This window comes from Nycticebus coucang, chromosome 11 (assembly GCF_027406575.1).
Source record: "Nycticebus coucang isolate mNycCou1 chromosome 11, mNycCou1.pri, whole genome shotgun sequence".
In the NCBI taxonomy this organism is placed as follows: Eukaryota; Metazoa; Chordata; class Mammalia; order Primates; family Lorisidae; genus Nycticebus; species Nycticebus coucang.
In genome coordinates this window covers 121,197,452-121,218,198 of record NC_069790.1, presented here as the reverse complement: position 1 = coordinate 121,218,198, position 20,747 = coordinate 121,197,452, and the positions used below count along the sequence as shown (strand labels likewise).

The 20,747-nt window shown below is 42.0% G+C and overlaps 1 protein-coding gene across 1 annotated transcript in view; it reads right to left on the bottom strand.

Moving 5' to 3' along the window:
• The window catches only part of NUB1 (negative regulator of ubiquitin like proteins 1), a 30,841-nt gene extending 12,476 nt beyond the window's left edge, over positions 1 to 18,365 (bottom strand). The window contains exons 1-8 of the mRNA XM_053609111.1: positions 18,242 to 18,365; positions 17,639 to 17,783; positions 14,292 to 14,409; positions 10,314 to 10,481; positions 8,288 to 8,346; positions 7,234 to 7,304; positions 5,791 to 6,065; positions 3,719 to 3,825 (exon numbers count right to left, since the gene is read on the bottom strand). Coding sequence (XP_053465086.1) covers positions 3,719 to 3,825; positions 5,791 to 6,065; positions 7,234 to 7,304; positions 8,288 to 8,346; positions 10,314 to 10,481; positions 14,292 to 14,408 — 797 coding nt within the window. The 5' untranslated portion in view covers position 14,409; positions 17,639 to 17,783; positions 18,242 to 18,365. The remainder of the gene's footprint in view (positions 1 to 3,718; positions 3,826 to 5,790; positions 6,066 to 7,233; positions 7,305 to 8,287; positions 8,347 to 10,313; positions 10,482 to 14,291; positions 14,410 to 17,638; positions 17,784 to 18,241) is intronic.
• Between the last annotated feature and the right edge of the window lie 2,382 nt (positions 18,366 to 20,747).

The window sequence follows — 20,747 nt, the reverse complement described above, 5'->3', positions numbered from 1 at the left end:
TTTTCAGTCTTTTTTGTTTCATGTTAATTTCTAGTGACTTATCTTCACATTCACTAACTTCTTCTGTAGTGTCTGTTCTCTACTCAATCTCACCCAATATACTTTTCAATTCACTGTATTTTTTAATCTCTTAAATTCCACTGTAGGTTTCTGAATATCTCCCATGTCTTTATGACATGCTGAATCCTTCCTCAATCAACAAAAGGAATACAGTTGGTGTTTTAATGTCTTTGTTTACTAATTCTGTGTTCTGTGTCACTTCTGATTCTATTTCTATTGATTGATTTTTCTGCTTGTTTTCGTTACAGGTTGTATTTTCTTACTTCTTTACATGCTTAATTTGTTTATTTATTTATTTAGATACAGAGTCTCACTTTGTTGCCCTTGGGAGAGTGCCATGGTGTCACAGCTCACAGCAACCTCAAACTCTTGGACTCAAGTGATCCTCTTGCCTCAGCTTCCCAAGTAGCTGAGACTTTAGGCATCTAAAGCCTAAAGCCCGACTAGTTTTTGGAGGTGGGTTAGTTCAGGCTGGTATCAAACTCCTGAGGAGTTCGAGACCAGCCTGAACCAACCCACCTCCAAAACTGAGCTCAAGGAGTTCGAGACCTCCTTTATTTTATTTTATTTTATTTTATTTTTTTATACAGAGTCTCACTTTGTTGCCCTCAGGAGAGTCCCATGGTGTCACAGATCACAGTAACTTCTAACTCTTGGCTCAAGTGATCCTCTTGCCTCAGCTTCCAGAGTAGCTAGGGAAGCCCAACTAGTTTTGGAGGTGAATTGGCTCAGGCTGGTCTTGAACTCCTGAGCTCAAGCAATCCACCCACCTCAGCCTCCCAGAGTGCTAGGATTACTGGTGTGAGCCACTGCACCTGGCCTCACATGCCTAATTTTTAACTGGACACTGGATATTTCTGTATTACCAAATTATTGAGCATTGTTGTTTTTGTTTTGTTTTGTTTTTTTGTAGAGACAGTCTCACTGTACGGCCCTCGGGTAGAGTGCCGTGGCGTCACACGGCTCACAGCAACCTCTACTCTTGGGCTTACGCGATTCTCTTGCCTCAGCCTCCCCAGCAGCTGGGACTACAGGTGCCCGCCACAACGCCTGGCTATTTTTTATTGCAGTTTGGCCGGGGCTGGATTCGAACCCGCCACCCTGGGCATATGGGGCCAGCGCCCCACTCACTGAGCCACAGGCGCCGCCCTTATTGAGCATTGTTAAGGATACACTCGAATTACTTGAGGATACTGTTCAAGGACAGCTTTTAAGCTCTGTTAGGTAGGATGAGAGCAGCCTCTAGGGCTAATTTTGCCCTAGTACTGAGACAATACCTTCCCAATGCTCTCTGATGCCCTATGATTACAAAGATCCCTGCTCAGACTGGTGAAACTATTTCTGACCCTCTATGAACTCTCAGGTTTGTTTTGCTTTTTTAAGTGGTACACTGCCCATCCCTGGGTAGTTTCTGCACACGTGTGCTGATCATCACTCAGCAGACGACTCAAAGGGATCCTTGGCGCTCTCTGATGCACTCCCTCTGGTAGCTCTCTCCTCCCATCTCCTCGGCCTCCCAGATCTCCAACTGCATCTCCTCAGTCCAGGGGAGCACAAGGGCTCTGCCTGGGTTTGCCTTTCCTGCTCTGCAGCTGGAAACTTCTCCAGGCAGTGAGCTCCCCTCATCTGTTTCCTCATCTCATGGTCACTGACCTGTACTATCAAGAAGCCACTGCTCCACACACTTTGCCCAGTTTTTTAGTTCCTTCAGGTGAGAGGGCAAATCCAGTCCCTATTACTCCATCTTGGCTGAAAGCAGAGCTCACATTGCTAGCTTTAAGTAGGGAAAGAATTTATACTCCAAGATGTGTAAGAGAAAGTTGTGACAGAACTCCTAGCATACTTGGAGGTAGGAAAAAAAAATCAAATAGGGAAAAAAAGGGGAATTGATATTTCCTCCACCTGTATTACTGACTTGTATTCCAGTTGATCTCCTTCATTAAAAGGGGGAAATCATACAAAAAGTATGCTAATAAGTGGCCAGAAAACACAGATCCTCGGGAAAAAAAAAATTCTGTACTCAGAAAGGCAGTGATAATGATTATGTCTATTACCCTGTTTCCCCGAAAATAAGACATCCTCCGAAAATAAGACCTACTCGCAGGAAAGCTAAGACGTCCCCTGAAAATAAGACCTAGCGCGTCTTTGGAAGCACACCTTAAAATCAGACACTGTCTTATTTTCGGGGAAACAGGGTGCTTACAGAATATGTTAATGTACCACAAACTGACAACATATTTTATTCAGAGGTTCCCTGAGACCCGAAAATTATTTCAAGGATTTGTTAAGGCAAAAAGATTGACAGAGGATCACACAGATGAATTAAAATCAACTGTCTTGATAACTGCTGACGCTGGATTATATGAGAGCTCATGACACTAGCCTCTATTTTTATATAGATAGTACTTGAAATTTTCCATAATAAGAAATCAGAAACAATTATGAAGGGGAATAAAAAAGTAACCTAAATTTTAAGGACCCAACTTACAGAATCCACTGCAGCAGAGGAAAATGAAAGTGACATCCAGAAAGCAGCAGAGACCCCAGAGGCACCAGCACTCATTTTTGGCTTTTCTTAGCTTCTTTTCTTAACTTTGCTTTCTTAGCTTCTTAGCTCTCCCCTCCCAAATATGTGAGACACTAAATTCCTTCTTTATGTTAAAATTGGGATTTGTTCACTTAGAACCCAAAAGCACTGACCAAGGCAGCTGGCAAACTGTAAATGTCTGTCTTCATCTTGAAGTATACAATACCATCTTGGGAATTCATCAAAATAGAAAAGAAACTAACATTAAAGTTAACTTTTGATCATTTCAAAAATCGAGTCTACTTTTCAAATGTTTAATATGCCTATCTCCTATTAAGAGGAAAAAGGACTCTGAGAAATTGCTGATTCCTGGTGCAGGGCATGAAATGCCAAAAATGAGGCTGGAATATCTTTGGGCTTCAGAGGTCAGAGAACACAAAGTCCACCAGAATCAGGTCAAAGGACACAGGACACATGCCAGCCCAATATGGCCAATTTAAGCACAGAAGTTTAAAATACATTAAACGTATTAAAATTCAAGAGTCAATATATTGGTCCTTAAAAAAAAGAAAATGAAGACCTCTTTGGTCACCTTTAGTGGATGCTAGTGAAGCAGCTCATTTATTCTGAAAATAAGAAGAAAGGAATCAAATATCGTATCGTCTTTTCCTATACAAATCCTACCTCAGCATAACCAAATAGCTGATGACTAAAAGTATTCTTTCAGAAGAATTTCAGCAATAAATGCAAAAGGAATAACAGGACACCCCCAATTTGCAGCCCCTAATGAAGCAACGAATTTCGGGAACAACCAGAAACGCCTACACCAAAACCCTCAGGTTGAGAGCTGACAGACAACTTCATAAGGAATCGTCCTGGCTGGTAACACACTGCAAAAATAAATAAACAAATAAAACAAAAAAGGACGTATGTTTACAAAATTCTTTAGGGAAGAGATCAATTACAAACGCAAAGAGAAGAAATAACTCTCAAATTAACTTCTCTTTTACATCAATCACCATGTTGGGTGAAAATCTAAATTGGCCTGAAGTACACAGAGGGTGGCAGTGTTGTGTACAAGCTGGGCCATCTTCCTTAAAACTGGTATTTGCTACATACAAAAATGCCTACCAGAAATATTTGTCAGCATCCAACAGACATGGCAGGGCTATTCCATATTCTTTTCTTTTCAGGAAAGCTCTGCCCTTTTCATGATATCCCATAGCTAACATAAGGGCCTAGGAAAAAAAACATGAATTAAAAAAAATCATTTTAAAATATAATAAAACATAATAAAACAAAATATATTAAAAGCATATTAATTATTTTTTAAAAATTAGAACAAAGTATAAAAACAAAAAACAAGATCCCAACTCAATCTAAAAGACAAAATTGAGGAAAATATAATTAAAAATTTAATTCATTTAAACCCTAAGCCAAGCATACTATTTAATGTGGCTGACATGGTCATAGCCAGCGACTGGCCCTTTGTTTTAATCAGTGTATTTTAGTATTTGCTAATCTAGATCTATTTCTAGTGTTCTGTAAGACTAAACATATACAAAGCCAGCAATGCTTGTATCTTTTTTTAAAAAAGAACATTCATTTCACTTTCTATTTGTAATCACCAAGTTTTTTCTAAAGAATCTGTCAACTCTAGTATTTCCAAAACAATTCTTAAAAGGTGATACAAATTTTTTGAATTTTTTTTTTTTTTTTTTTTTTTAGATTTAGACTTGAATTTATTTTGTTTGAGACAGAGTCTCAAGCTGTCACCCTGGGTAGAGTGCCGTAGCGTCACAGCTCACAGCAACCCCAGACTCTTGGGCTTAAGTGATTCTCTTGCCTCAGCCTCCCAAGTAGCTGACGGCTCTCTCATCACTACAGGCACCCGCCACAATGCCTGACTATCTGTTGTTGTTGTTGCAGTTGTCATTGTTGTTTTAGCAGGCCTGGGCCAGGTTTGAACCCGCCAGCCCCGGTGTACGTGGCTGGCACCCTACCCACTGAGCTACAGGCACTGCCCTAGACTTAAATTTTTATATAATTCAGTCTTACAAAGGTCCACAATGATCTGATGTCGTCAATTAATGGAGGATAACACCGGGCAAATAATCAGCCACAGTTCAAAAATAAACACGAACTTCAGATTGTATATGAAACCAGTACATTGTACCCCTTGATTGCACTAATGTACACAGCTTGATATAACAATAAAAATAAAATAAAATAAACATGAACCACAAAGATCTCTTATTAAAGCTCAAACTTTAATCCTTAATTAAAAACAATTCACCCCTGTATCCTGGAGTTGATAAATGACACAGATACCAACCACTCAGAATCAAAAGAAAAAACAAAACAAACAAAAAAAACAGAATTCACATAGTGAAACCCACTTGAAAGTGTCCTTCAAAACAGAAAAATTAAATTAACCTGACTCATTAGCATTGGAACTCTTCATTGTAAGGAGCTACTGGACCCTTGCTGAAGAGATTGATCTCAGGGTCCAAGCTGTAGAATGGTCCTGTAAAGACGCCCTTGGATATTTGAAGATTAAAGCCCTTTCACACCTACTCCAAATTATAGACTAGGAGAAGCGGCTGTGAGATGAGAGAGACATCAGAATCACCTGCAGATTTTCCCCAAACTACATATACGGTGCCCCCATCATTATCCTAATGCAGGCGTCCTCAAACTTTTTTAAACAGGGGACCAATTCGCTGTCCCTCAGACCGTTGGAGGGCCGGCCTATAGTTTAAAAAAAAAAAAAAAAACTATAACCAAATTCCTATGCACACTGCACATATCTTATTTTGAAGTAAAAAAACAAAACGGGAACAAATACAATCACACTGCTTTATGTGGCCCGCGGGCCGCAGTTTGAGGACCCCTGTCCTGATGCATCTCTTAGGGGTGTGGGCCACCAATAAAATAAGCCAAATCAAAACCACTGCCACAGGAAGCCACTTAGACTGAAGGTGAAGGGTCACGTCACTTGGGTATGTTGAAAGACGCCAGGACAGCGAGGTTAAGACAATTTATACTAACGCGCTGGAAGTTACACGGTGAGACTCATCACACTGATATGTTCTCTGTCTACAAGGCTGGAGACAGAAAACTTTTTCTAACCTTTACAACATTCCAAGATATAATAATTATAACAGATCTAAGATGAGCCACACATTTCTTGTAGTACTTACTTTTCTTTCTGATGGGGGAATTCTGATTGATCTGCCTGTCTGGTTAGCTATGTCTAAGTACGGTGTAGTCTCTGAATCCACCACCATCTCGGCTCTCTCTGCCAGTATCTCTAGTCCTCTTTTAGTCCTCTGAATTCGTTTTTCTTTCAGTTCAGCCTCATTTTGTTCCTCTCCCTCCACCTGGAAGTTTTTCCTCACATCCTCTTCAGATTGTTTCAGTTCAAGCACCATTGCTTTTACGTTGTGAGTCACTCCTTGTTCTTCAAGTGTTTTCCCTGTAAAAATGAGAACTGCACGTATTAAAAGAGCCTTTATGTTTACTAGGCAACACACTATTTTCTACACCAAACGGAATTCTTAGATTGCATTAACATTTGTGAACTCCACACCACATAATCAGTGAGAATGTGCTTACATTTGGTTGCGTAACTAGTTACTATTAAGCAGTGGTTAAAATCAGCCAATGACAACAGAGCCAACTAAATTCATCTTTTCCAATTTTCTTAATTCTTGCCATAGGACCAAACTGAAGCAACGAAAACTTGAGTTTTTAAATAAGGGAGAATACTGTGCTAGACAATATAAAAGGAAAATGAGAAAGTGCAACACAAATCTTCCTACATTCTAGGTGGAAAAACAATAAACCCAAGGCTGGGCGTGGTGGCTCACTCCTGTAATCCTAGCACTCTGAGAGGCCAAGGCGGGTGGACAGCTTGAGCTCACCAACTGAGACCAGCCTGAGCAAAAAGCAAGACCCTGTTTCTACTAAAAAAATCGAAAAACTGAGGCAAGAGGATTGCTTGAACCTAAGACTTAGAGGTTGCTGTGAGCTATGATGTCACAGCACTCTACCCAGGGCGACAGCTTGAGATTCTTTCTCAAAAAAAAAAAAAAAAAAAAGATGATGATAATAAACCCAGTACAGAACAACAGACAAAAAGCCACCGCACAGCCATGTGTGGTGAGAAGTAATCTACTGTCATGGTTAAAATCAGAGGCCCGGGGCTCCATCCTTCAACTCTGTGGCCCACAGGGCCTTTCTCAGTCCCTCAAATTCATCTCCTGTCACTGTGCCATGAAGCTCTCAGTTTGGAGTGTTCCCCACACAGCTCTCTGTTGTCCTCACACAGTTTACACTCTTCTCCTAGGGGAGAAGCCGCTGCAGCCCTGTCTTACACTCAGCACACCCGACTTCCACTCTCCAACATCTCATCTGACCTGTACTGAGCGTCTTTCTTCCCACCAGCACAGCGTACACAATGAATATTTACTGAAAAAGCTGTTTTCTGATGTACATTTTTACTTTAGTAAATTTCTAAATCATTTTTAGATTACAAATGTAATAAAGCTACACATTTTTGAATAGAGAAAGAATGAGAATAAAATGGAAAGCCATCATTTATTAGTTTGACTGAAAAATTCTACTTACTTTCCCATACATACCTAGTTGAAGCTGTTTCTTGTTTATGACAATTTTGATATAATTTTCCTGAAATCCAAAGGTTTCAGCTATTCTGTAAAATAAAACCAGTGAAAACTATAGGAAACAAATTTGTTATTTATTATCATTAAAAAGATTTTAATCAATACAGCTAGTTTAAGCATTATACTCAGAAACACCCAGGATTTCAATCTACTGACTCATAAACATCACTGGACAGTAAAGCCAGCTTACTAGACGCTATCTGAAACTGTGCAGGAGACAGGTCCTCTTTTAAACTCTGTTTTACCACCTGTCTCTTCATAAGACCACAATGCTACAGATCCATTTGACTAGGAGGGCTGGCTCCACATCAGGAAAAACCCCACGCCCCATATCTGTTGTGTCCCTGGAGCATCCTGTACCAGTGGGGTGCCATGGGCCCTCTCCTCACGCATGCTGAGTGAACGATGCTTCCTGAATCCATCCCTAACAGCCCTGACGTAGACTAAAGAGTAGGGCGACAGAAATCAGCCAAAGAGACGCACTGACTGGCTAGTCTGGAAGCGCTAAAACACCTACTGTCTAAAAACAAACAAGTAGATAAAATGGCTGACCAGATCTCGAAGTGAGGATGCCACTAATACGTGACAGGAAGATATTATTTCTTTTTAAGATGAGGCAATAGCCTGAAATGGGCTAAAACAGTTTGCTAAACAACACATCAAGCTATTAGTGCACTTGGGGACAGAATTCAAAACTAACAATCTGGTGAACGTCAGGCTCTTACTTATATCACTCGTTCATTCAAATGTACAGAGAGGACCCACTACATGGCAGGCACAGAGTCTCACCTGCTCCAAAGTTATACTAGGAAATGTGAGGTTTGCAAGTGTTGAGTTTTCACTTTGCCACTTACTTGCCAGTGTGAACCCAAGTCCTTTAACCTCAAAGTCTCAATTTTCTCTTCTATAAAATGAAGATAACACCTGGGCTCTCTTATAGGATGGTCACAGAGGATCAAATAAGACAATGTAAAAAGAGCCAGAGCACCTAGGACACAGCACACATACTTACTTAGACCTCAGCTCTCTGCCAGTGATGTGCAATCGAGTTTCCAACAAGTTTTTCCTATCCTGTGAAAATCAGACAAAATTATTGTACTTGGACTTAACACTTTTTGGAGATATTACCCTGTCTATAAAATCAGAAAAGGTAATATCAGAGGATGTAAACTGAGGCCACTGGTTAGGGACTAACATGCTGCCTACATTAAGGAGAAGCCTATGGGACACAGCAAGGCTGACTCTGGGCTCTGAATGTCCTCGGGGACAGCAGCATGACACCACCAGGGAGGGTTACTCAGTGGGGTCTGTCTCACGGCTGGCCATCTTCATAATCAAATTTCAGATTATGATCAAATTTCCACCATCCCTCACAGTAATACCATATCCTGCACCCCCCATTCTCTGCCCTTTTTCCCCCAGTCCCTGGAAACCACTAATCTATATATTTTGTCTCCACAGATGTGTCTATTCTGGACATTTCATATAAATGAGATCATACGGTCTTTTGCGCCTGGCTTCTTTCACTAAGCAAAATGTTTTTGAAGATCACCCATGTTATAGACCTATCAGTACTTCCTTCCTTTGTACTGTTGAATGACTAGTATTCTGTGGTACAGGTATGCCACATTTATTTATCCATTCACCCATTAATGGCCATTTAGGTTGCACCCACCTTTTGACCACTGTGAATAGTGCTACTCTGAGCATTCACATAGTTTTTACATACATACTTTTATTTCTTCTGAGAACTATTAACAGTGATCAGCCCTGAGAGGCTGGCCACCTTATAGTTCCCCGCATGGTACCACTTCGGGACGTGAACTACTGATGTGAACATCTCAAGAAATGAGATGAGGTGGTCTCATCCTGCCATTTAACCACTGCTTGAGCACCCAGCAGACTGCCCTCTGACTAGGATAGGAAAAGGAGGAATTCCTGGGCAGTGCCTGTGGCTCAGTGAGTAGGGTGCTGGCCCCATATACCAAGGGTGGGAGGTTCGAACCCAGCCCCCATCAAACTGCAACAAAAAAATAGCTGGGTATTGTGGCGGGCTCCTGTAATCCCAGCTACTCAGGAGGCTGAGGCAAGAGAATCGCCTAAGCCCAGGAACTGGAGGTTGCTGTGAGCTGTGACGCTATGGCACTCTACTGAGGGCAAAAAAGTGAGACTCTATCTCTTAAAAAAAAAAAAAGAAAAAAAAGTAGGAATTCCTTGTGCTATGTTGTGCTAGAAAACCTGAAGTCCTTGTTTATTTCTGCATTATTTCCAACCATTTAAACTTAAGACAGGGTAAGAACATAACATAGAGTTCCATGAAGTTTTGGAGGTCCAAGAGGAACAAGTCTATCTTGGAAACGTTCTGGGTTAAGAATCCTTAACATTGGCTCGGTGCCTGTAGCTCAGTGGGTAGTGCGCCGGCCACATATACGGAAGCTGGGGGGTTCAACCCCAGCCAGGGCCTGCTAAACAATGACAACTGCAACAACAACAACAACAACAACAACAACAAAATAGCCAGGCATTGTAGCGGGCACCTGTAGTCCTAGCTACTTGGGAGACTAAGGCAAGAGAATCACTTAAGCCCAAGAGTTTGAGGTTGCTACGAGCTGTGATGCCATGACACTCTACCGAGGGCAATACAGTGAGACTCTCAAAAAAAAAGAATCCTTAACATTAATTTTCTTTTTGAGATGGGCTCTCCCTGTATTGCCGAGGCTGGACTGTAGTGGCTATTCATAGGCACAGTCATTGCACACTACAGCCTTGAACTCCTAGGCTCAAGTGATCCTCCCACCTCAGCCTCCCAAGTAGCTGGGACTACAGGTTCTCACCACTACGCCTGGCCTTTCTTTTTCTTTTTTTCCATAACATTAACTTTTAAACTGATAAATGTATAACACGTAAATAAATTTTAACTTTGGATTGTAACTCTGTCTCAAAAATAAAAAAAGAACAATTCACATAAAAGAACAATTTATTTGCTCATATCACTAACTAGGCATTAGTACGCAAGCAAATATGGAGAAATTACTCACTTTTCTTAGTCTTGGTGGTAAAAACACCTCGATTGTAGCGATTCCTGTTGTTTTGTAATTTTCATTTCCTGTTCCACGTTCAATTGCTTTGCAACGTATTTCTTCTATTATCTTTTCTACTTCATTTTCACAGCATTCTAGCTTGTCAGAGTACTTCTTAGCAAGGTCCTATGAAGAAAAATCAGAAAAATGCAGATAAATACTACACCGAGTCAAACAAAAGGGCAACATACAAAAAAGGGGCAGAGGACGCTCAGGCAGGCAACTCCGCTGAGTGGAGGTTACCCCGTCACACTGCAGCCTACGCTGTGGCCGATTAGCCACACAGGCTCCACAGGAAAGTGAAAAGAAGTGGAAACCTGAGGGGAAAAAGAGGACAGGCTATGACTTATGTGACTGTAATACATTAAAAAATTATTTTAAGGAATAGTGAAATGTTCAACTCCACTGGAGGGAAAAGGGGGGGAAAGGAGAAAACATTCTCATTTTTCAATTTTGTAACAACAAGTCAGGTTAGACCTAAATAACTTTTTTAATGGAAAATTCTGAACCACGCCTGGCTATTTTTTGGTTATAGTTGTCATTATTTGGCATGCCCAGCTGGATTCATTATTATGAATTATTAAATTATTTGCCAGGGAGAGCTTCAGAATTCAGAAAGAAAACTTAGAAGATTTAAGGGACCTCAAGAGAAGGATGCAAACCAGTTAATTACTTGGAGTGAAGTAATTTTCTTTCCTCCTCAAAAGAATACAGGTTGAGTATCCCAAATCTGAAAATCCCAAATCTTCAAAACCCAGAACTTTTTGAGTACCCATATGATGCTCAAAGTATATGTTCATTGGAGTATTTTCAATTTCAAATTTTTGTATTAGGGATACTCAACTAGTAAGTACAATGTAAATATTTCAAAGTCCGAAAAAAGCTAAAATCCAAAACACTATGGTCCTAAGCATTTTAAGGACCAGATAAGGAATACTCAAACTGTGTTTGTATTTGGGGCTGAATATCCAATGAAACATCTCATAAAATAGTAAACACTCCCTAAAACCCTGAAGTTGAAGGTTTCATTAAGTTCACAAGGCAATACTATGTAGCACTTAAAAATGATGATAAAGGAGCTATCATGATAGATGATGTATATAAAGCTATAATATAAAACAGAAATCAGAGTATTTTATTTTTAAAACAATATACATCTATTTATAATACTTCTTGTTTAAAAATAGTGTTTCACTCTGCTGCACAAGCCAGGGTGCAGTGGCTATTCAGAGGTGAGACTGTAGAGCACTACAGCTTCAAATTCCCTGCCTCAAATGATCTTCCCGCATCAGCCTTCTGATTAGCTGGGACTACAGGCATTTGCCACCTGGCCTGGTAATACTTCGTTTTTGTTTGTTTGTTTTGAGACAGAGCCTCAAGCTATAGCCCTGGGTAGAGTGCTGTGGCATCACAGCTCACAGCAACCTCCAACTCCTGGGCTAAAGTGATTCTCTTGCCTCAGCCTCCCGAGTAGCTGGGACCATCGGTGCCAGCCACAACACCCGGCTATTTTTTGGTTATAGTTGTCATTATTTGGCAGGCCTAGCCGGATTCAAACCCACCAGCTGTGGTGTATGTGGTAGGCGCCTTAGCCACTTGAGCTACAGGTGCCACCCCATTTTTTTTTTTTTTTTAAGAAACAGACTCTCGGGGCGGTGCCTGTGGCTCAAAGGAGTAGGGCTCTGGCCCCATATACTTGAGGGGCTGGGTTTAAAAAAGAAATAGACTCTCACTGTTGCCCAGACCCGAGAGCGGTGGTATGATCATAGCTCACTGTGGCCTCCAAGCTGGACTAAAGTGATCCTCCTTTCTCAGTCTCCTGAGTATAGCTGGGCCTATAAGTGCAAGCCACCATTCCCAGTTAATTTTTTAAATTCTTTTGTAGAGATAGGGGTCTCACTATGTCGCCCAGGCTGGTCTTGAACTCTTGGCCTCAAGCAATCCTCAACCTTGGCTTCCCAAAGTGCTGAGATTATAGGCATGAACCACCATATCCATCCTTTTTTTTTTTTTTTTGAGACAGGGTTTCATTCTGTCGCCTGGGCTCAAGTACAGCTATTACCAGACATCATTACAGCTCATTGTAACCTCAAACTCCGGGGCTTAAGCAATTCTCTCACCTCAGTCTGGCCCTACAGGTGCATGTCACCATGGCCAGCTAATTTTTTATTTTTGGTAGAAATAAGGTCCTTTTCTTGCTCAAGTGGTCTCAAACTCCTGATCTCAAATAATTCTCTTACCTTGGCCTCCCAGAGTGCTAGGATTATTGGCATTAGCCACCATGCCAGGCCTCAGCCTTTTGAAAATACTTTTTTAAATGGTCACATAGGAAAAGACTAGAAGAATACACCAATATTGGTTATGTTTAACATGTTTTTAGAAATATATTCTTTATAATTTTTGCATTTAATTATATATATGCTTGTTAAACTCAGGGGTATATAATATAAAAAGTATATACAATACTTTTTAAAAATCAGCTTTTTAAAATTTTCTAGGAAACACAATTTACCTAATGAGGTTTTCTTTTTCCTCCTGACACCAACTAATTCTGACATCAATTGGGTGTCCTACAACTCAACTCAATTCAGACTCTACCCAGCATTAGCAGTAGATGCTACAGTTTTAAAGGTTCAGGCTCCCAAAATACTCTCACTTTGGGGACCAGTTACCAAGTACCTGGTCCCCAGGTCACCCACATTCCTCTCCAACTTGCTACACAGTTGAGGGTTCCCACAAGCCAGGAAAGCCAGGTTCCATGACTTTCTATAACTTACAGAACTCAGGAAAATGCTATCCTTACTATTATAGTTTATTTTAAAGGATATAAATGAACACTCAGAAGAAGAGGTGAGGTGAAGTCTGGAAGGTCCTAAGCATAGGAGACTCTGTCCCTCTGGCATAGAGTGTGCCACCCATCCAGCCATATGGAAATATGTATTCACCAATCTGAAGCTCCCCAAAGGCCATCACTTAAGGGTCTTTAAAGAGGTTTCATTATACAGGCATGATTGATTAAATCACTGGCTGCTGGTGATCAGCTCAATCTCAATCCAGTCCCTCTTCCTCCCTAGAGGCTGGAGGGTAGGGCTGAAAGTTCTATATATCTAAATCAAGGCTTGGTGGACCAGCCCCATCCTGAAGCTAACTAGCCCCATTAGACCAAAAGATGCTCCTGTCATCCTTACCACTCAGGAAATTTCAAGGGTTTCAGAGCCAGGAACCAGAGAAAAAGATCAAATTTCTTTCCTACTACGCTACGTCTAATTCCTGAGCCAAGAGAGACTACAACAAGAAAATTCAGAAGCAAGGTCAGAAAGTAAGTTGTAAAAAAATAAAGTGTTGCCAGCCAGAAACAGGAGAGACAAAGAACTAAGACTCTGACATAGCTTATTACCTCCCAAATACATCACTTAGTACCCCTATGATAATCTTTAGTTCCTGATAAATGTTACATCATGTTCAGGATATTCAGACTAAGAGATATTCAGATTCGCTCTTGCTCAGCCATTCCTGGCTGAATAATTTTATGTAATACTGTGAAATTTCATGGCTGGGCATGGTGATACGTGCCTGTAGTCTCAGCTACTCCGGAGGCTGAGGCAGGAGGAATGCTTGAGCCCAGGAGTTTGAGGTTGCTGTGAGCTATAATAATGCCACTGTACATTAGCCCAGGTTAACAGAGCAAGATTGTCTCAGGGAAAAAAAAATAGTATATGCCTGAAAAATGAGATAACATGCTCATATGAAAATATTAGTAAACAAAAATAAGCTTGTCAATTCCTAGCAAACAGTGGGTACCTGCTCACTAGTAATGCTTTTGGTTATGCCAACAGTTTATATGATCATGCCTGGCAATTTCTGGTAACGTCAGAAATCTTTTTACCAAGGAGATTTATAACACTGTTAATTATTTATGTCTCAAAAGAAAAATACCTTCAATGCTAAGCCAAGTTCTTTATTTTCATCTGTATATGGAGGTTTCCAAAGTTGAATCCTGTCTTCCCTTAAAAACTGAGTTAGTTTTGCTTGAAGATATTTCTTTTGTGCCATCCTTGAAAGCAAAACAGTACAATAAGATCCATATTTCAAAATGTTTTATAACTTATCTATACATTGGTGTTTTGTAGAGTAAACAGCTCGACTCCACCCCTTCCTCTGCAGTTTAAACTAAATTACTCAGGTTTTAATGAGTTCCAGACTTCTCTAAAACACACACACATACATGACTTTGTTGCCCTTGGTAGAGTACCATGACATCGTAGCTCACAGCAACCTCAAACGCTTGGGCTCAAGTGATTCTCTTGCCTCAGTCACCTGAGTAGTTGAGACTACAGGTGCCCACCACAATGCCTGACTATTTTTTAGAGACAGGGTCTCGCTCTTGCTCAGGCTGGCTTTTTTATTTGTTTTATTTTCTTTCTTTCTTTTTTTTTTTTGTAGTTGAGAGTGAGTCTCACTATGTTGCCCTCGGTAGACTGCCGTGGAGTCACAGCTCACAGCAACCTCAAACCCTAGGGCTTAAGCGATTCTCTTGCCTCAGCCTCCCAAGTAGCTGGGACTACAGGAGCCTGCCACAATGCCTGGCTATTTTTTGTTGCAGTTGTCATTGTTTAGCTGGCCCGGGCCAGACTGGAACCCACCAGCCTCAGTGTATGTGGCTGGCGCCTTAACCACTGTGCTTTTTTATTTCTTAAACTGGCATTATTCTCTGATCTAAGAGAAAAGAGAAAATTAAAGATAGGATTCCCCCTGGCTTGGTGCCTGTAGCTCAGAGGTTAGGGCACCAGCCTCATACACTGAGGCAGCTGGGTTTGAACCCAGCCCGAGCCTGCTAAACAGCAATGACAACTGCAACAACAAAAAAATAGCTAGGCATTGTGGTGGGCACCTGTACTCCCAGCTACTTGGGAGGCTGAAGAGAATTGAGTAAGCCCAAGAGTTAGAGGTTGCTGTGAGCTGTGATGCCAGGTTACTCTATCGAAGGCAACATAGTGAGACTTAGTCTCAAAAAAAAAAATAAATAAATAAAATGAAGATAGGATCCCCCAAACAGTGAACTTTTTTAAGTAACTCAATATAGAGCTTGCAAATTCTCTCATATTTTGCTTACTTTAACGCAAAAGACCAACCACCCCCATAGTTAAACATAAAGAAAAGCTAGCTTGAACTATAAACTATCAATAGTAAACATTCTCTGTCTCTGAATTTTTTTTTTTTTTTTTGAGACAGAGCCTCAAGCTGTCGCCGTAGGCTGAGTGCTGTAGCAACACAGCTCACAGCAACCTCCAACTCCTGGGCTCAAGTGAGTCTCTGAGGCACCTCCCAAGTAGCTGGGGCTATAGGCACCCGCCACAGTGCCCGGCTATTTTTTGGTTGCAGCCGTCATTGTTGTTTGGCGGGCCCAGGCTGGATTCGAACCCACCAGCTCAGTTGTACGTGGCTGGCGCCTTAGCCACTTGAGCCACAGGTGCCGAACCTGTCTCTGAATTTTTTAATTAAAGAAGTCTATACTACTAGAAAAGTTTTGCAACGTATAATAACAGCGCAGTACCACATCTACATATACTATTTGAATCTAACACTGGTTGGATTGTCATTTTACAGCTAAGAAAACCCAGTCTCCAGGTTGGTGAAAGGACTTAAACAATGTCACAAAAGTAGGCCCCAGCGTAACTTGCACTCAGGCTTCTGCCTACAACACTGGACTCTGTACTTTGTCATGGAACCTCTTGCTACCTGTCTGTCCTATGTATGTAATTTCCCAGAGAAGCACATGCTACAAGTGGAGTCGCCTACTCATCCTCACCAAAACAGCAATTCAAAGGCATGTGTGAGGTTACTAAGAGATATAAAGCAGCTGGCAGGTATAGTGCAGCCACATCAGATAAGTATTAAGAAAAGCAAAAAGTCACTAGCTCCTGAATGATGAAAACAAGTTCTAGAAAGTGAAATATAAATATACATGTCTATACAAATGTATATGAGTCAATATAACCCAGATAAATAACTTTCATTTTTCTTTTGAGGACATCCTCCCAAACCCAATTCACCTGATTTTTAAACCATATTTGGTGACTTAACTGTATTCCATACACAAATACTTTTTAAAAGAAAGTTCAAATCTATTTGATGTCAGAAATATGGTAATTAGGATAGGGAGGAAAAATAGATGAAGGAATAAATAGTCAAGGAGGGCGCTGTGTGTATCTTGGGTGACCCATGAGAGAGTCCTAGATTTTCAAGCACAAATTGCTTATCGCAACAAAGCACATTAGTATTTACGAGTATTAGTGCTTCAGACACAAATAGCTTAAAAGGCCATTTTACATACTAATAAATCTTCAGAATAAACCATCACAGCGGCCCCACTGGGTGTGAACAATTTTATGGGCAGTTTACTGGAGCTGAGCAATTTGAAAGACTGATATAGTAGCTCTCAGAAACCCTATCCAAGCCACTAATTGACAAAAGAACCAAGGGATGGCACAAATCTACTCTGTGTTAGACACTCCAGGGAGCAAATCAATAGCTCCGGGATCTACTAGGTAAGACTGAATGTTTAAAAAAAATTGAGACGCTGTCTTTAAACTTACAAACTTCAGTTACATGCAACGGAATAGTGAGGACACATTTTAAATCAAGTCAAAAGAAAACAGATTATTAAGTTTTCAATTTTAATTGGAGAAAAGAAAGTTTTCAAGCATGCCATACAACCAATGTTCCACATCACAATCAAGAAAAGACGAAATTACTTGACATTACTGCTCCAAACTGGAAGTGAAACGTTGTAAATCAATCTTTTAAAATTTTCACTTTCACTTTTGTAATGAATCAAATGACGCTACCTTGAGCCAGAGCTTTTCAACTACGCATACATACATATATTCACAATACATTTTCTTTCAGAAAAATACAGAGGAAAAGAAAAGATTCTTGTATTAAAAAGTAAAAGAAAGAGGTGAGAAATACAGAATCAGGTCAAGATTTGAAAAAAATCAAATGTTCATGAAACAGCAAAGAAAATCTGGCTTTGCTTGCAAATAAATCCCAAATGGTGTATTTGGAGTGTTATGATTCAAGCATTTTGTTTGGCTACTTTGATTCATTTTTTTACAAACATACTTATTCTTGTCTCCCCAAAATACAACCCTCAATCTTTTTGTAACATACTCCACTATCCCCGCCCAACCCAGCGCAAACCTAAGGGCTCCCGAACCGCCAGTGCATCCAGAAACCCGGCCCAGCCCGGCTCCTGCCAGTCTGCGCGCAAGGCCGCTCACCTCGCCGCTGTCGCCGCGCCCCGCCAGGCGGAGAGAAGTGTCCAGCCGCGCTGGGAACCCAGGCGCCCAGCCGAACCCCTTAGGCCGGGTCCAGGAGGCTTGGCTGCCGCCTCGTCACCTGCGCCACCACCGCTCCTGCTGCGACCTGCCGAGTGCCCGGATGAGGCAGCGGTGGCCGCCGTTTGTTTTCATTCCGGGTAAGGCCGGCCCCGCCCCCGCCGCCGCTGCCCGGAAGGAGATTGTGGGCGGGGCCAAACGAGAAGTGTTAGGAGTGGGCGAGGGTCGTGGGCGGGGCAAAGATGGGACGTGGCGAGAACCCTGCGGGACCTACTGCTATGGGGCGTGGGCGTGGCGTGGCGGGGTGGGGCGTGGCGTGGGCGTGGCTCGGGTGGTGGTGCCGAAGGGGCTCCAGGCTCAGGCCTCAGGGACTTCCCCACCCGGTGTCGACCACTACCTCCCCTGGGCCCAGTTTGCCCGGTGTCGGAGAAATCGAATCTGGCTTATGTTTCTCCAGAAACCTTGAAAGAGGCCAGGGGCATTGCGGGAAGACGCGTTTCCCGCGGGCAAGGGTCTTGCCCTCCCACGGCCGGTGTGTCCCCATACCTCGCTCCTTGGGCTGGGCTGGACCCTCAAAACCCGCTCTCCAGAGTCTCACCAGGGACTTCCCCTCCGGGTGAAAGCAGGCAGCTTCCGCAAATGCCTGCCCCCTTGCCTAGCACTGTTCTCGCGGCGCTGGCGCTGCCACTACTGGGAACCACAGTGTCGTGGAGAGCTGCCTGCTGCCCAGGCGCTCTGCCCAGCGCTGTGGCAGATACAGGAACTGTGGAAGTTTAGTTATTATCGCTAATCTCTTACTGTGCCTAATGATACATTTAACTTTATCTTAGATGTGTATGCATAGGAAAAAACATGGCATATATAGAGTTAGGCACCATCCTCAGGTTCAGACATCCTCTGGGGGCTGGGAACAGATACCCACGTAGGAGAGAAGACTATAGTAGCTTTGAAACAACCAATCCGCTTTCTCCTCCACTTTTCTGCTTTCTTCAGACCTTTTCTGTCTAGAAAACCCACCTTTTCTGCTCAGCTTGTGAGAACACTTTGTCTACATTTTCAGAGGCGATGTAACCCTGATTCGTGAATCATTCCTAAAAGCCAATTAGATCTTTATGTTGTAATTCTGTCTTGTGACAAACAGATATTAAATAATTGCTGCAAGGTTGGAGGACCAAGAGACTTTTCTGATAACACTTTTTCTGAGGACTTTCTCTGACATGAGTGACAAAGATAGTTTCAATTTTACTTTTTATTTCCTTAGTCCATCACTAAATTGAATATTCACTCTTGGGTGAGTTAGACCAAGGTTTCCACTAACGACAAGAAAAGCCAGAAAGCAAAGTCAGAAAACATCAGCTGTATTTGAAAGGAGTGAAGAACTGCTGAGGCGTGGGGCCGGCTTGCTATTCCAGAGAGGGGAGACTCTTCCAGGGGTGAGCTAATGTTTACAGCTACTCCTATTAATATCTGTGGGTATTTGCCAATTCTGGACACTTCTGTGAGGCTAAGAATCCAGGCTTTGAGCCTACAGAAGGCCACTGATGGGGACAGAAAACCAACAGAGCTTTTGTCAGAAACCAAGAGGGGATTTCCAAGGACGTTTGCTGAATTCTAGGCTTGTATGGGCAAGAAACTGCATCTTAAGTGGAAAGCCACTATAACGCTAAGGATGGACATTATGGACTTGCAAAATGAAGATTCAAGTTTCAGATATGCTGGGGGGTGGGGTAGGGTAGAGGTGGGTTGCTGCAAAGCATAAGCCAGGCTTCCAGTTTGAAACTGGAGGCACAGAGGTAGCCAGAGCCCCACAAGAACTTCACCCTAGCCTTGGGGTACAGTCCCTGATAGGATTGAAGTTATTGCCCACTCCTTTCTTTGGGAAGGTAGAGGAAAGGGAAAATTTCCTCCCTGGAGGATGATAACATTTGAAGCCTCTACAACTTTTTACAAGCTTGGCATCTCATAAAAAAATTACTAAATAGGGCGGTGCCTGTGGCTCAAAAGAGTAGGGTGCCAACCCCATATACCGGAAGTGGTGGGTTCAAACCCAGTCCCGGCCAAAAACTGCAAAAAAAAAAAAAAAAAAAAAATTACTAAATACACATAAATACACACAGAGACAATAGAAACAGACCCACAGATGATCCAGATACTGGAGTCACTTGACTTTTAAATAATTATAATTGGCCTCCTTGTCTTTTCTTTGTTACAACCATGAGGGCCTGTTCACTGTCTATGGTGAGCATACCTTGCTCTGTCAGCCTATACGTTGCTATTACTCTGTAAAACTATCTTTCTCTTTCTCAACACACTGTTTCATTCTTGGTTTACTTTTTGGTCACTTTTTGACCAACAGCACTTTAAGAACTGAGGAGTCAAGCAGCCGCCTGAAACCCTGACATTTTAGGAGAAAGGCAACTGCACTGAAACCCAACATTTTAGATTTCCAAGAAGCAGCTGATACCCCTCAAAGTTGTGTACAGTTGGCCAGGGTGGTGGCTCACGCCTGTAATCCTAGCACTCTGAGAGGCTGAGGCGGGTGGATTGCCTAAACTCAGGAGCTCGAGACCAGCCTGAGCAAAGCAAGACTCCATCTCTACAAAATAGAAAAAAACTACACATGCGTTGTGGCAGGTGCCTGTAGTCCCAGCTACTTGGGAGGCTGAGACAAGAGCTTGAGCCCAGGAGTTTGAGGTTGATGTGAGCTATGATGCCATGGCACTGAACGTCAGGGCAACTGAGTGAGACACTGTCTCAAAAAACAAAAACAAAAACAAAAAAAGTTATGTATAGTTAATAAACCTTCCTCTTTTTGCCAGAAAAAATAAAATAACTATAATTAATATGTTCAAGAAAACAAGAAAAGGTAGAGAATTTTACTTGAGTGTTAATCTCTATAAAAATAAGTTAAATGATGGGCGGCGCCTGTGGCTCAGTCGGTGGGGCACCGACCCCATATACCAAGGGTGGCGGGTTCGAACCCAGCCCTGGCCAAACTGCAACAAAAAAATAGCTGGGCGTTGTGGTGAGTGCCTGTGGTCACAGCTACTTG